The sequence below is a fragment of the Onychomys torridus genome, chromosome 1 (assembly GCF_903995425.1).
Source record: "Onychomys torridus chromosome 1, mOncTor1.1, whole genome shotgun sequence".
NCBI lineage: Eukaryota > Metazoa > Chordata > Mammalia > Rodentia > Cricetidae > Onychomys > Onychomys torridus.
The window spans coordinates 105,588,949-105,604,896 of NC_050443.1; the positions used below are offsets into that span (position 1 = coordinate 105,588,949).

At 51.1% G+C, this 15,948-nt stretch overlaps 2 protein-coding genes across 4 annotated transcripts; one reads left to right on the forward strand and one right to left on the reverse strand.

The window, feature by feature from the left end:
* Positions 1 to 2,638: 2,638 nt before the first annotated feature.
* Ctf1 (cardiotrophin 1) lies at positions 2,639 to 7,546 on the forward strand. Of its 3 annotated transcripts, none has more exons than XM_036194962.1 (3): positions 2,639 to 2,708; positions 3,924 to 4,042; positions 6,541 to 7,546. In XM_036194962.1, exons 1-3 carry the CDS (start codon positions 2,684 to 2,686, stop codon positions 7,012 to 7,014), a joined length of 618 nt encoding a protein of 205 aa, XP_036050855.1. In that variant the 5' UTR covers positions 2,639 to 2,683; the 3' UTR covers positions 7,015 to 7,546. The 3 variants fall into 3 exon arrangements, with proteins under 3 accessions (XP_036050855.1, XP_036050863.1, XP_036050872.1); XM_036194970.1 differs by having other exon boundaries at positions 3,927 to 4,042; XM_036194979.1 differs by lacking the exon at positions 2,639 to 2,708 and adding an exon at positions 2,902 to 2,985.
* An 851-nt stretch (positions 7,547 to 8,397) lies between these two features.
* On the reverse strand, positions 8,398 to 10,138 carry LOC118588554 (cardiotrophin-2). The gene is made up of 2 exons (XM_036194992.1): positions 9,946 to 10,138; positions 8,398 to 8,909 (listed from the first exon to the last, which is right to left on the reverse strand). Exons 1-2 carry the CDS (start codon positions 10,105 to 10,107, stop codon positions 8,451 to 8,453), a joined length of 621 nt encoding a protein of 206 aa, XP_036050885.1. The 5' UTR covers positions 10,108 to 10,138; the 3' UTR covers positions 8,398 to 8,450.
* Positions 10,139 to 15,948: the final 5,810 nt, after the last annotated feature.

Here is a 15,948-nt window from a genome sequence, read left to right on the forward strand (position 1 = left end):
GTGTGCGTCCGCGGCGGGTGGGCGTCCCTGAAATGCTGTGTGTGCGCGCGTCTGCCCTCTCCAGGCTGTTTTGATTCCATGCTGCCCAACTTAACTTGTCCATCCCATTCATTCAAGTCTCATTAACAGTGCCAAGTGCGTGCCAGACTTTCGAGTGGGGAGCGGGCCTCCTCAGCCAGAACGGCGGAAGTGAAAAAGACAGACCGTGTAGATGAAGTAGCAGAACAACTTGGCATTCCTTGAATGGGGGAGTGTAGTTGGTAGAGGTACTTTGGAAAACTGGCACTTTCCCAGTGAAGCTAAACGTAATGCCAACCCGGTTTCCCAGCTATTCCAGCCCCAAGCTGTCAACGCCCAACCGAAGAAATGTGTGCTGTCTAGGTTTTTTGTCTACTCGACACAAGCTAGGGTCCTCTGGGTTGAGGGAACCTTGATTAAGAAAATGACTATCACGTTGCCCTGTAGGTAAGTTTGTGGGGCATATTCTTGATTAATAATTGATGTGGGAGAGCCCAGACCGCTGTGGGCAGTGCCACCCCTGAGCAGATGGGTCCTGGGGACTCTAAGAAAGCAGGCTGAGCAAGCCTTGGGGAGCAAGCCAGTAAGCAGCGTTCTTCCCTGGCCTCTAATTCAGTTCCTTCCTCCAGGTTCCTGCCTTGAGTTCCTGACTTCAACTGTAAACCGAAATAAACTCTTTCCTCCCTAACTTGCTTTTGATCATGGTGCTTATCACAGCAATAGAAACCTCATCAGGTCCAAACGCTTCTGTGTGAACACCCAGACAGGTACTGGAGTACTGGAAAGTTTGTAGCTCTTTTCAGATAACAGCACAACCTGGGAGCAACGCCACAACAGATGTAGTGAAAGACCAGTTACAACCTGTTTATGCCATGGACACAGACACATCAACCAGAATGACCAAAGTCCTGCTATGCCCAACAGTGGGGATAAGCCTTGAATAAAAGAAAGTAGACAGCATGCATTAGGTAATTCTACCATGTAAGTTCCATGAAAAACCAAAAAAAAAAAAAAATACAACACATCTTTACATCAGTAAACAAACATCTTTTTGGTTGGTTGGTTGGTTGGTTTTTTTTCAAGACAGGGTTTCTCTGTGTAGCTTTGTGCCTTTCCTGGAACTCACTCTGTAGACCAGGCTGGCCTCGAACTCACAGAGATCCGCCTGCCTCTGCCTCCCGAGTGCTGGGATTAAAGGCATGCACCACCACCGCCTGGCTCACATCTTAAAATAATATTCAACAACACCCAAATTTAGTTCCCAGCACCCCATGTTGCACTGCCTGTCAATCTTGCTCCCGGGGATTCAATGCCCTCCTCTGGCCTCGTCCAGCAACTGCACTCAGATGTACATATGCTCCCCCCCCCCCCCACCCCCGCCCCCCCAATGAAACGGAAATGACTGCCTCTTGGTTGATTTTATTTGAAGTTGACCCATCAATAACTAGGACATGTCTGCTGTGCTGTGTGTGAAGGGAGCCTGCAAAGTTTGGGTGTGATCACACCCACCATGTCAGACAGCATTTCTGAACCAAACTGTGGTAAAATCTCAAGTCTGTCACACCCACCTACGTGACTTTGGGCAAGTCATTTGTCTTTATGGCCTCATCTATAACATGGAAATAAGTTAATGTGTATATATACACAGCATTTAGGATAGTGTCTGGCATACAGTGAACACTCAATAAATACTGCTGGTTAGTGTGTGGTTGTGGCCACTGCTGACAGTCTGGCTTCAAATGCACCTGTAATCTGCTCTGGTAATGAATTCCTTTGTTCTGATCCTTTGTGCATGTTAACATCCTCACACAGGCCATTCAGTCCATGTGCTCACAAAGGCCATTAGCTGAGGCCTGAAACCAAACAAGGATCCTCTCTGCGCCAGAGGCCAAGACAGAGAGAGTAGGTGCTTGGGACCAATAGCAGAGACAGTTGTGTCCAGTGCTTCCAGTGTCTCCCTCGGGCTGATGAGCTGCTGTTTGGGTGTGACCTGGATGAAGCCTGTGCTCACCTGTGTGAGAGTCTGGGCCCAGATGCCTAAACACACATGCGTGCGAGAGAGAGAGAGAGAGAGAGAGAGAGAGAGAGAGAGAGAGAGAGAGGGTGTGTGTGTGTGAGTGAGTGTGAGGGGCGGGGTCTGTAACGGTATGGGGAGGGAAAGGCTGTCTCACACCTGATCAGAGTGACAGAGAAAGCAGAAGGCATCTAAGACAAGAAGCTAGGCCAGGCGGTGCGTGCCTTAGGTGCACCCTGGCTTCTTTCTTTGTCCTGACCCACAGAGAGGACCTGAAGCTTTCCTCTTGGGTTTCCCAGCTTTCCTCTCAAAGCAGCCCTTATGGTCAAGCTCTACCTCAGGTCGGAGCCTGAGTCTCCTCCTCCCAGCAAGACACAAGAGCTGCCTTAAACGCCCAAGTGTCCATTCACTGCGCCAACACCTGCCTCCCCGCTCTGGCCCCTTTCCCAGTCGAAGCCTCACGAGCCAGTTCCTGAGCTCAGGGCCAAGGAATCTTGCCTGAAAGTAGTGGTGGGAAGGAAATGTTTGGGGTCTGAGCTATGATTGGCCGAGCTCGAGCCACGCCCCTGGCCCTTTCCCCCCTTTCCCCCCTCCCCTCCTCCCCTCCGGTAGGGGTGTGTTGAGGGAAACCGGGATCGGCCTGGGGCCGACATGAACCCAAGGGAGGGAAGTCTGGGTAAGGGACTGAGTGACTGGATCCTGGGTCCCTCACGGGAATAGGAGTGAGGTCGAAAGCTGGGATCTGGATCTCTGTCAACACCACCCCACCCCTGAGTCTGGGAGGAGAAAGACCTGGGCGGGGTAGGGGTGGGGGGGTCGGGGGAGGGAGGAGACGCCGGTGTCAGGTAACCAGCGGTTGAGTTGGGAGACAGGGCAGGCGCAAGGGTTTAGAGGAGGCCTGGAGTTGAGGCTTCAGGGGCCTGGGTTCGGGGCTTAGAGCGCCGAATATATGGGTGAGTACACCCTGAAGGAGGGCTGGGGTCGGGCTGGGGCAGGATAACAGTGCCTCTCAAAGTACTGGGAAAGAATCAAAGCTGAAGGACTGGAGGGAGAGGCCGAGTTAAGGAATCTTTGGTCCACGGAGGAGCTACGAGTGACAAGAGGCCAAAGTACAGGCTTCTGAGATCTTGGCTGGTGGTGGGAAACTCAGACGAAAGGGGTTGTCGGGTCGGGACTACATTCCCCAGCATGCACTGGGATGCCTGCGGTGTGAATCTTGGGAAATGTAGTCGTCTTCCTTTGGCACCACCCTCTGGTTTGTACCAGGGAAGGCCCGCCTGTCATTGATACGTTGATGCTGTTGAGCCTAGCTTCTCACCTAGGAGCATCAGGAAGAGAATGGGTCTTGGCTTTCTCTATCTGTAGAACAGGCCGAGAAAGCGCATTGCAACGTGAGGTTCTGTGCTTCGGTGATGCTGACTGAATTCAACAACAGTTGGAGAAATCCAGAGATATGTGAACTTTGTCCTGAAAGGGTCTCGGGATAGCGTTGGTGGTATAGGGTGATCACAGCTGCCTTCTAAGAAGTCTCCTGATAAAACAGATTCACAAGGCTAAAAGAAGCTACCCTGGAAGTATGAACAAATTCTTTAAAGTGGAAGGCAGAAGCTGATTTGAGGGTAGTGAGAACCTGGAGGCAGCCACTATGGAGGAGCTTATGAATTTGGTCTTAATAGGATTTCAACAGTGATCTGGGGGCAGGAGAGACATTTCACGTAGAGAAACTGCTTGGCGCCTGGTTTTCCCTCCATTGGGACAGATTCTTCCTAGCTTGAATATTACCATCCAGAGCAGAACCTCGGGGTTCAGGAAGAGCCAGCTTAGGAAAGATGGTTAAGGACTAGGTTTGGGTTGCCCTCATAACCCCTCACTCCCTCCTCTTTCCCACCAGAAGACCCCCAGGCTGACTTCTCAATCTCATTCCTTCCCCATCTGGAGGCCAAGATCCGCCAGACACACAACCTTGCACGCCTCCTGACCAAATATGCAGAGCAGCTGCTGGAGGACTATGTGAGTAGGAAGAGGGTTGGGCTGTGGGATGGGGAAGTATACATCACAGACGTCTTCACCTATTTCTCCCCCCTCATCCCCCTCAATGGAAATCAAAGTATCTGAGGGGACCGTTAACTTTCTTCTGGCCACACAGTAAAGCAGAGAACCCTACTAGTGGCCTTGTGATACTGTGCCTCAGTTTGGAGGCTCTGCCTCAGTGCTGGAAATCAGAGCCGGTCTGAGGAAACAAAGGGAATTCTGGGAGTCAGGAAACCTAGATTTGGGCTCACTGTGATCTTGAGGTCTCTACTTTTAGGGCTGTAAAATGAAACAGCTGAACAATATGAACTTCCACCTGGACATTTAGAGAAGCCAAGAAGAGGTTTCAATCAGGGGCAAAAATTCTACCTGTGAGGGGAACTTTTACAGAGTGAAGGGACCTGCTGACACCCTGTCCTGGCCACATGAAAAAGACTCCTCCAGATTACCAAGGTGTTGTGGGGAGAGGCTGGTGCTTTGAAACTAGGGCTGCTAACTTAAGACCTTGGGGTGCGGCATCAAAAGGACTGTGACGATCGATGCTAACGGTGGCAGCAGATGACAGGGCCAGCTTTGTAGCCATACTACCTTTGGTCCAACCAAATTCCAGCTCTGCTTCCTGGGTGAGTGACCTACTGCCGATCACGGTATTCAGCCCATTCCTTTTCTTTTTTTAAATTCTACTCATTTATTTTATGTGGGCACACAAGTGCCCTGGTGTGTACATGGAAGTCAGGAGACAACTGAGGGACTTAGTTCTCTCTCCTACCATGTGGATCCCAGGATTTTAATCAGGCTGGCAGGCACTCAATGGGCCACAACTTCCTTTTGTACCAGGCCTACCTCACCATCGTCAATCCCCGTTTTTTTAGGAAGACACTATATTCAAAGTAGCGACCACAAGACCTGCACCAGAGGCCTTAGGGAACTTGACGAATTACAAGTCACCTCTGTCTTCCTTCACATGCTGCCTGTCAAGATGGGGAGAGTCAGGGAATCCGGTGGAGTCCCTGCATGGAGTCTGTGGTCCTCAAGAGCCCTCTGATTGAAAGACAGAACAGGGAACATCCCTTGCTTTCACAGATGAGAAGGCTGAAGCAAAAAGAAGGGAATGGTCTTGTAAGAAGTCACAGCGGGGGCTGGAGGGGTGGCTCAGTGGTTAGGAGCACCGGCTGCTCTTCCAGAGGACCTGAGTTCAAGTCCCAGCAATCAATGTAATGAGAGATCTGGTGCCCTCTCTGGCCTACAGGGACACATGCAGGCAGAACACTTGTATGTGTAATAAATAAATCTTTTAAAAGAAGAAGGAGGAGGAGGGGGAGGAGGAGGAGGAGGAGGAAGAGAAGAAGAAGAAGAAGAAGAAGAAGAAGAAGAAGAAGAAGAAGAAGAAGGAGTCACAGCTATTCAGTGCAGATAGGTGTTTAACCCAGGTCTGGGGCTGAAGATATGGCTTAGCTGGTAAAGGGGCTTGCCAGGCAATTTGGTGTCCAGAGTTTGATTTCCAGACCCACCATAAAGGTGGAAGTAAACTGACTATAAGTTGACCTTTGACTGTCACATGTGCAATGTGGCACACTCCTTCCTCCCTGACACATCCTATACACATGCTTTAAAAAAAAAGGAGGGGGGGTGAGGATTTAGCTCAGTGGTAGAGCACTTGCTCAAGGCCCTGGGTTCTATCCTCAGCTCCAAAAGAAAAGAAAAGGTAGGGCACACACCAGCCCTTGGAAGGCAGAGGCGGGTGGATCTTTGTGAATTTGAGGCCAGCCGGTCTAAATAGTGAGGCCAGCAAAAAGCTAGTGAGACCCTGTCTCAAAATAAACAAGTAAGGTTAGGTATGGTGGCACATGCCTTTAATCCCAGCATTTGGGAGGCAGAGGCAGGTGGATCTCAGTGAGTTCAAGGCCAGCTTGGTCTGCAAAGGAGTTCCAGGATACTACATAGTGAGATCTGTCTCAAAAATAGCCCCCCCAAGCCAGTCGGTCGTGGCACACGACTTTAATCCCAGCACTCGGTAGGCAGAGCCAGGCGGATCTCTGTGAGCTCGAGGCCAGCCGAATCTACAGAGTGAGATCCAGAATAGGCACCAAAACTACATGGAGAAACCCTATCTCGAAAAACAAAACAAAACAAAACAAAACAAAACAACAACAAAATCCCCCTCCCCCCCAAAAAAGTAATTAAAAAATGGCCAATATTTATTGAGCTTTTCCTGGGTTCTAGAGTTTGTCCGTCGGACCCTGCATGCTCCTAACTACCTTATGAAATTGATACTCTTATTATCTGTTAGAGAATCCAAGACAGTCGTGTGCAAAGCCCATGTAAATTCTTGGTTTAATCTCAAACACAATAGGATCTGCTATTTGCCCGATGAGGAACCTAAGGCCCCAGGAGAAGGGAGGAGGGCTCTTAAGAGTGGACCAGCCCCGATCAAGATCGCAGGAGCCCGGCTGACTGGTGACCGTCTATCTCCACAGGTGCAGCAGCAGGGAGACCCCTTCGGGCTGCCGGGCTTCTCACCACCGCGCCTGGCACTGGCCGGCCTGAGTGGCCCGGCCCCGAGCCACGCGGGGCTACCGCTGTCCGAGCGGCTGCGTCTGGACGCGGCTGCCCTGGGTGCGCTCCCCGCGCTGTTGGACGCCGTGCGCCGCCGCCAGGCGGAGCTGAACCCGCGCGCCCCGCGCCTGCTGCGGAGCCTGGAGGACGCGGCCCGGCAGGCTCGGGCTCTGGGAGCCGCGGTGGAGACGGTGCTGGCCGCTCTGGGCGCAGCAGCCCGCGGGCCCGGGTCGGAGCCCGCCGCCGCCGCCGCCGCCGCCCTTTCCCCGGCCAACAGCGCTGCGGGCGTCTTCTCAGCCAAGGTGCTGGGGCTCCATGTGTGCGGCCTCTATGGCGAGTGGGTGAGCCGCACCGAGGGCGACCTGAGCCAGCTGGTGCCCGGCGGCGTCTCCTGAGGGTCGGTACTCTGTCCCACCTCTGTGGCTTCCCATTCTGTCGCTCCGTCCGTGTCGGTGCCTTCTTGGACTGTCCCCGACTTTCTGCATTGTGTGGTCTCTTTCTCTTTGGCTCTTGCCTCCTCAGGGAGCTTCGTGTGCCTACCAGTTTCTCTCTCTCTTTTTCTCTCTCTCTCTTTTCCTCCTGTCTTGAATGCTTTTGTCTCTGAGAGTTTCTGTTTCTCGTTTCCTGGTCTCTTGTTCTTTGCTTGCTTGTTTGTTTTTGAGACAGGGTCTCACTCTATAGCCCTGGGTGGCCTGGAGTGGCCTCGAACTCCCAGTTTTCACATCTGCCTCCCCATTGTCCGTGTGACTATGTGTAACTCTGTTTCATCTCATGGAGGTGACACTTTCTTCCGTTCCTTTGTCCTGTCCTAACTAGAAAAGTACCCGCTGGTCCTGTGGTGGCAAGGCCACCCATCTTCAGGGCCATCTCCCTGGTGTCCTCTCCTCCCACCAGTTCCTTTGGAGCCCTGTCTCTCCCTCCCCCACTTCCCTGTCCTTCCCTTTCTTCCCTCCGTACCCTATTCCCAGTGACCCCAGCCCCAGCCTGGTCTATGGAGAGGGAAAGGCAGAAAAACATCTTAAGAGAGTTTTATTTGAGAATAAATTAATTTTTGTAAATAAATGTTTAACAATAAAACCACAGCTTCATGAAACACAGTTGTTGCATGTGGGGAGAGAGATCTGAGGAGAATAGGATCCTTACAGTACAGGAGTGCCCTCCCCCTTACCCACAAAGGCACAGTACAAACAGATTCATGAGGAGCCCAGGCCAGAGTCACCATTTGTCAGTCCTGAACACAAAGTGGACACCCTCAGCAGGAAACGGAGGAGACATGAGCCCTAGTGGCTGTGACTAGACTGGGCCTCTGTCCACTGGGGAGTTCAATAGGAACCATCGATGAAGAGGTAGACTGAGGGTAAGGGCAAAAAGAGGCCTGTGTCCCAAAGAGGCCATGTCTTCACCTAGGAATTGAGGTAGACAGAGACAGGAAGCAAGCCCCTGGACTTCCTCAAATACAAGAAGAGGAAAGTCAGGGCAAGCTCAGGAGGGAGACCAGCTGTCCTCTCCCTAGGGTGGGAAGTAAAGCCTCTTCATGAGGGCTCTTCTGTCCAACCAAGAAGCAGAAATATCAACACACCACTGGTTTGTTGATCCATCAAATGGGTCCATGGAGCCCTGCCTAGATCTGGAAGGGAGTCTGGTCTGTAGGACCTGGCAGGAAGACCCAGGCAATCAAGAGTGGAGGCTTGGCTTCCAGGAAATCATCCCAAAGACTTGTCACAGGGGTCCTGACTGCTGAGTGAGATGTGATGCATTTTCCATCCCAGAAGTAAGGCAGGAATGAGTCCTCTAAAGGAAAGCCTGGGGCTTCTCACAGAAGGACGACCGTCTATGCTGGGTACTTGGCCTTCAGTAGAGCCAAGTCTCTCACAGCCCGGTCTGTCCAGTGACCATATTCCCGGGTCACTATGTAGCCTCGACATTTCCTCTCAAAGGCTGAGGCCCCGAAAGGGACAAGCCCCAGAGTATCCTCTTCTGGAGGGATGGGCAGCCCCAGAGCAGTCATGATGGCAGCCATGTTGCCCAGTAGGCCTTGGGCCCGGAGTCTCGCTGCTCCTAGCTGGGCCAGCAGAATGGGACTGCCAGGATTCAGATCACTCTGGTCGTCCCCCACAAGCTGGAGGTGCTGGGTCAGGGCCAGGAAGCCTCCCTGGGCTCGCCTTAGCCGCTCTGCATCATCCATCGCATGCCAGGTCTGGAAGGGGACCGCAGCAGGAGGCAGGCTGCTGAGCTGGAGTTCAGGGGCAGAGAAGCCGGGGTCACTGAAGGGGCTGCCCTGGTACTGGAGCTGCATGAGTGACAGATAGAAGTAAAGTGGCTGAGGAGTTTCTGGGGGACATCTTCCCTCTGAGACTGGCATTTTCCCGGAGGAGGCCACCATTCACCCTTTGGGAGCTGCAGGAATAAGCAAGTGTGTTACAGGCTCCCTTTTGTCCTCTACATCAACTGTGCCTCCATGAATCGCAAGAACCCGTAGCTCTGCATGGCAGAATTGTAAAATGAAGAGTATCTGACTTGCAGTAAGGTGAGAACCACTATCCATCATGTATGGCTATCAGTGAGCAACGTAGTCATGTTCACTCCGAGGACATTACTAAAATATAACAGCTGATGTTTCTCTTTATTTTTTTAAACAGGGTCTCTCTGTGTATCCCTCACTCTCTATCTGTATGTAGCCTGGCCTCAAACTCACAGAGACCCGTCTGCCTCTCTTCCCCTGTTGCTAGCATTAAAGATGTGAGCCAACACGCCCAACCTAGAGCCTAGATTTTGTAATTGTCATGGTGTAAAGCACAATGCAGTGGAGGAGTTGTAAACTCCAGGGTCTCAGGACCAGGTAGGTATGTGATTTAGGAAGGGACAGGGCTAAGATGAGGTCAAGTTTTGGCCAATGGGATCCCTGTCCCTGCTACTGGAAATGGAAACCAGCCCCTCATGGGTCAAGCAAACAAACATCCAAGACTCACAAAGCAAGCTGCCAGTTTTACCTCTAGACAATGAGTTAGTGTGGGGGTGGGAGCTTCTAGAAACGGAGTTCCACAGACCTGCTTCCAGACACTGGCACTAGCTCAGTGCCTGAAGGCAAATTACCTACCTGTCTACAACTCCATTTTCTCACCTGTAAAATGGACTCTAGTCCCACCTCTCAGAACGTTGAAGGGTGGTTCCAGTTCTAGTTAATGACAGCACAAGTGAATGTGTCTCTGTCTAAGAGCCACTGCACCCCCTTGCTCACAAAGGGGGTCTCTTGGACCGGCTCTGCTTGCCCTGTGCAGGCCGGCACCTCCTTCCTCAGAGCCCTGCTTTTGCCCAGTATCACTCACGTAGGTCTGCAGCAGTGTTGATGTGTTCTTCTGCATGTAGAGAGCCAGACTGTAGGCTTGACTGATGGGCTCTGATGGGGAGATGGGGGCCGCAGGCCTGAGGGGTGGCAGCAGGCTCAGTAGGCCGAGGGGAGCTGGTACAGGACATAAGAGGGTCAGCATTAAGTCCCTGGCCCACTCATCATTCACTCATTCCAACACGGCCTTCAAAGAGGACAGCATTTGTGGCCTGTGATGTCTTGTCTGTTCAGGTCAGAGCAAAATTACCTGGTTGGCAGATAGTTTCACGCCCAGAACTCCCCTTTGAGACAAAGTCTTACCGTGTAGCCCTGGCTGTCCTGGAGCTCACTATGTAGACCAGACTCACAGAAATCCACCTGCCTCTGCTTCCTGAGTGCTGGGATTACAGGCCTATACCACCTTATGCAGTTGTGGGAGTGTTTTTTTATCTGAATAGTCATTAGAAATGTTCCCTTTATGAAAATCCATCCAGCTGAACCAGGCTACCTACAAGTATAATGTGTACCTTTCAGAACATTTGTTACTTTCAGTAAAAATTTGAAACATCGGAGAGGTGGCTCAGCAGTCAAGAGCACTGGCTGCTCTTCCAAAAGACCCAGGTTCAATTCCCAGCACCCGAATGGAGGCCTCCAACTTTCCTTCACTCCAGTTCCAGGAGACCTGGCGCCCTCTTTGGCTTCCTCAGACTCCAAAAACAATAAAATTAAAAACAACAGCAACAACAAACGTTGAAAAACACAAAAGATGTAGCAGAATCTAATCACTTCTGTCCTTACCACTGTAACCCCTCAGGCTGAGCTCTGTCACCTCCCTCTCCCCTGGTCTCTGTTCCCACTTGGTAGCCCCTTGTATAGTCCCCTCCCATCCAAGCATGTCCCTCTGCTGTTCAAACATCCCACCTGGTTCGGCATACACAGAAGTCCCCAGGTGGACTTCCAGTGCTCTGTTCTCTCTATGCTCTGCCCACATTACTCCCTCAGGACCTCACCCTTGCTTTGCCCCACAGGAACCCCCAAAACACTTCCAAGGCTGTTTCATGCCGCTCTTCAGGCCTTGGCTCAGCAAAGCCTGGCCCTCATAACAAAACTCGGGCTTAGTGAGTAAAAGCACCTTCCAAATGAGGCTGGCAAGCTGAATTTGATCCTCAGAAGCCATGATGGAAGGAGAGGACAGTGTCCTGAAGTCCTCCTCTGGCCTCTTCATATCTGCACACACATCACACATGGCTCACACAACAGTAATAAATACAATATTAGAAACCAATGTCCCTCCCCTGATTTATCGTCTCTAGAGACCTGTTGCCTACAATTGCTTATTTGTTTATTTACTGACTTGTTATTTCTCCCTAATGTCTCCCCAGGAAGGGAACCCTTGCCTGGTTCATTGCTGCCCCCATACAATTGAGTGAATAGAGCCACAGTCTTATTTCCAGGCTCTCTCTGCATTGAGCTATATAATCAGTATTTATTTAATATCTTGGCTAGCAGACAAAAGGGTTCCATTGCAACACACACACACACACACTCACACACACACACACACACACACTTTATTCTTAGTCACCCTCCCCTCTCCTCTCCCCCTTTTCAAGGTTTCTTCCCCCCAAGAAAAGCCTCCCTCTGTTTTCCTATCACACATATCCCATAACCCTCTCTTGTTCCCTCCCCGCCCCCAGCCCTCTTTTCTCCTCATAACCCCCCTTCTACGTTCATGTCCTGTACATACAAATTTAAACTCAGCTTCTTCATGTGAGAGAAAACACGCAATATTTGTCTGAATCTGGACTATTTTGCTTAACGTCATGATCTTGGTTCCCTTCATTTTGCCTGAAAATATTATGATTTCATTCTTCTATAGCTGAATAAAACTTCATTGTGTGTAAGCATCACAATTTTTTTTTTGTCATTCATCTGTGGATGGACACCTAAGCTGGATCCAGATCTCCTGGCTATTGTGATTAATCCTGCAACATGAATGTGCAGATATCTCTGCAGTGTCCCAAACTTCTTGGGTTTTATTTGGTTGGTTGGTTTTTGGTTTTCGTTTTGGTTGTTTTGTTTTTGTTTTTGTTTTTGTTTTTTGAGACAGGGTTTCACTGTGTAACAGCCCTGGCTGTCCTGGAACTCACTTTGTACACCAGACTGGTCTGGAACTCACAGAGATCTGCCTGCCTCTGCCTCTTGAGTACTGGGATGAAAGGTGTGTGCCGTCACCCACCACCTTCTTGTTTTTTTTGAGATAGGGTCCAGCCACACAGCACCACACCTCGTTTATGTGGTGCTAGAGATAACCCCATGCAATATAAGTATTCTCCCAACTGAGCCGGCAGACCAGGTCCCAGGTTTTCATGCTTTGTCTTCACAGAGGGTCTCACTAAATGCTCGGGCATGCTAATGCTCTTTCTGTTCTGCTTCAGCCTCCTGAGTAATTCCATTTGAATACGAGCTAACAGATTACCCTCCCCAGTCCTGATGCAGCTCTCCTCCCATCAGCACAGTGAGGCTCACCTACCTGGGCAGGAGGAAGGTGAGTGCACATGGTCCCCTTAGTTATTCACATCCCTAAATTCAGAACCAATTAGGAGAGAACTGAAAATAAGCAGGTACACTGTACGCCTTCAGTCCCAGCCTTCGGGAGGCAGACAGGGACAGATCTCGAAGTTCTAGATCAGGATGGTCTACAGAATGAGTGAGACCCCTCTCATTTAAAAAAGGAAGAAAGCTGGGGTGGGGGGTGGTGCATGCCTTTGAATCCCAGCACCAGGGAGGGAGAGCCAAGCGAATCTCAGTGAGTTCGGGGCCAGCCTGGTCTACAAAGTGAGTTCCAGGACAGCAAGAGCTGTTACACAGAGAAATCTTGTCTGGAAAATTCCAAATACATACATACATATGAAAGAAGACAGAGTAGAGATGCTTTCTTCACTTATTCAACAAGTTTTAATGAGCTCATTTCTTCTCACGTGCCATTATAATTTACTTGTTTGTTTGCAGACTGAATCTTGTTATGTAGCCTAGGACGGAATTTGCTGTGTACTCCAAGCTGGCCTTAAACTCACCATCCTCCGGCTTCAGCCCCCCCCCCCCCCCAGTGCTGGGATTGCAGGCACATGCCACCGCCCCGGGGTGGCTTATTTCTGTGTCGCTTGCAGCACAAATCTGACAAGGCTGTCATGATCACACTGTGGATGTCAATTCCCTCCATCTAGCCCCAGTCTCCGAACAGTATAACTGCCTTCTGTATCTGCATCCATGTACCCATGCAACTGCAGATGGAAAATTACTGGGTGTACAAAAATTGTTTTCCTTGCCTCATTTCCCAAACAATACAACATACCAACTAATTAGACGGTATTGACATTGCATCAACTGTTATAATAATCTAGAGGGGGTTATGAAGTATACAGAAAGATGTGCATAGGCGATAGATAGATAGAGGATATATAGATGATAGATAGATAAATTGATAGATGATAGATGATTGATAGATAGGTAGATAGATAGATAGATAGATAGATAGATAGATAGCTGATAGACAGATAGATAGAATATCACATTTTATATAAGGGACTGAAGCATCATTGGAGTTTGGTCTCCACTGAGGAAGTCCTGGAATCAATCCTCTGTGGATACCAGCACATAGCGGGGCTTCAATAACCACTCCTTGAATGGCTGGGGAGTAAATCCTTCTATGTGTAGGGATGTGCAGGTCCCCAGCAGCTGCACGGGCCACTGAGACCCTGGTGCCCTGGACCCTCACTCACCCAGCAGGCAGTACATGTTTCCTCCTTGGCTGCTTCAGCTGCAGTCTCTGGATCTTTCCAGGGCACCTGTCCTCCTGTACCTTGGGTAGCTTTATACGTGGGACTGAGCCCTAGAGCCGCCCAGGTGGGAGGGGAGCTACTCCCCTAGACAAGGAGGGCAGGCAGCAGACAGAGCCCTGGCAGAGAATGAGGCAGGCCCAGCCAGGGTACAAAATAGAGTTTTGAGAGAGACCAAGGTGAGGGTATATAGTCCAGGCCACCCAGAAGCCCCAGGGTGAGGAATAGTGTGTGAAGGGGACACTAAGGTGACAACCTGGACCCCCACAGCCCCAAACTTGACCTTCAACCTGGTGGTTGGAAAGGAGGGCGAGGGCGGGGAGAGGATTATGGGGGACAAAGGGGAAGCCCTGCTCCTGCGGCTCTGCACGTCTTGGGATCCAATTTCCCAGGAGGAGGCCGCCCCCTGCTCCGCCCATGGGGACCCAGACATTGGGCCCTGGCTTTCAAGGAGTTTGGAAAGGGAGCAGGAGGAGTGGTTTGGGAACCCCATGACCCACACCCAGGTGTGCCCCCAATACAGCAGCTTGCCCTGGGCCGGCAATTTCACATGTTCATTTTCTCAAGTACTCGTGGACCAAATGCCGTCCCTACTCCAGGTGCTTGGCACAGAACGTGGGACAGATAGGCAAAAATCCCTCATAGGCATGTCTGTATGCACATATCACATACCCAGAGTCCTAGACAGACAAGGACTCATCTGTACAAATGCACAGCGATCGATACACAAACACATCCCAAACACCTGGAATCCCACCCAGCTGGAGCACCTACATAGTGCAGATGTGCACGTAGAGATGGTCACACATCTCACGTGCAGCTGTCCAGGATCCTCATCCAGCCACACCTCAGCCTCTTAGGAGTGCCAGTCCCTCTACCCAGTATACACGGACACATGCATAGGTGGCCTCACGTGCATTCTCCTGAGACCCTTCTCCTCCCTGGAGGTGTGGGGGAGGGCTCCTCCACCGTGGCGTGGTGCCGTTTCACTCTGTCAGAGTGTGTCAGCCAGATGCTCGTCCTCACTCCCTTTAGGGTGGGAGGACAGTTTACCCCACCTCCCCTGGTAGAGAGCAATGTGGAGACGAAGTCAAATACATTCACAACCGATATAGTACAGCACCAACTGTGAAAGCTACCCGTGGTGGAGAAGATCAACAATAAGAAGCTGACAAGAGCTAATGTTTCATCCAGGTATGAAAGCACATATTTACAATCCCAGGACTGAGGAAGGGGGATATCTTGATTTTGAGGCCCGTCCGGACTGTCTCAAAATGAAATTGAGTAAAATAAAACAACCCAAGGTTTCCTCAAGTGACAAGTGGCCGAGAAGCCAAAAGGTTTCAGAGTGATTAGCTGGGTTGGGGAGTGGGGCAAAATCAGCTAAGGGGCCCACGGTCCAGAGGGGTAGGTGCTTACCTGGAATGACACAGCAAAGCCAGGGCAAATCCTAGACCCTGTCCCCAGCGTGGGGATGGGAGTGGGTATCCCAGATCTGAACTGTAGACTGAGATAGGAAGGAGGTTGAGGACACAGACAGTTCTGAGTAGGGGGTTTCTAAACAGCATCTCCAAGGATGGGGCCGCCAAATTGGCAAGTCGGGCCAGTGATAGGTAGGCGATGATGTCAGGGGATTAGGAAAGGCCCATTGAGTGGGTGCACTGAGGCGTGGGCCAGGGCCAACAGAGGAATAGAGCGGGGAGCGGGCAGGGAAACAGATACACGATCTGCACAGCTCACAGGTGAAGGTGTACGTGGGCCTCACCCAGGAGGGAAGGCCAGCCCCCACCAGCCTCACCACTGCCCCCATCAAAGGGCTCATTTTCCCCTCAGAGCTGGAGGGTGTAACTCCCACCCCAAGGCCAGCTCTTTTTGTCCAAAATGACAGTCTTGGTGTTGGGGACGATCAGCAGCAGCTCTGCCACCCTGTCCCACTCTGCCCTGTGGGTCTGACTGTCTCTACTGCAGTTCTGGTCTCAACCGAAGCCAATCCCTTGGGGACCCTAGCAGGTCAGGAGTCGGTACATTTGAAAGCCCTGCCTGTGTTCATCACTGGCTTGAGAGAGCTACTCTCTCTGAGATTTGGTCTTTCCTTTCTTCCTCTTTTGTGCTATTAAGAACAGAACTCATGCCAGGCGGTGGTGGCTCACGCCTTTTATCCCAGC

Bases quoted from the DNA above. Each gene is read 5' to 3' on its own strand.
- Ctf1 (XM_036194962.1), top strand. From the start codon at position 2,684: ATGAACCCAAGGGAGGGAAGTCTGG. The intron at 2,709-3,923 runs GTAAGGGACTGA...CTTTCCCACCAG, and splicing joins CCCAAGGGAGGGAAGTCTGG to AAGACCCCCAGGCTGACTTC. The intron at 4,043-6,540 runs GTGAGTAGGAAG...CTATCTCCACAG, and splicing joins AGCAGCTGCTGGAGGACTAT to GTGCAGCAGCAGGGAGACCC.
- LOC118588554 (XM_036194992.1), bottom strand. From the start codon at position 10,107: ATGCTGACCCTCTTATGTCCTGTACCAGCTCCCCTCGGCCTACTGAGC. The intron at 8,910-9,945 runs GTGAGTGATACT...TCACTCATGCAG, and splicing joins CAACACTGCTGCAGACCTAC to CTCCAGTACCAGGGCAGCCC.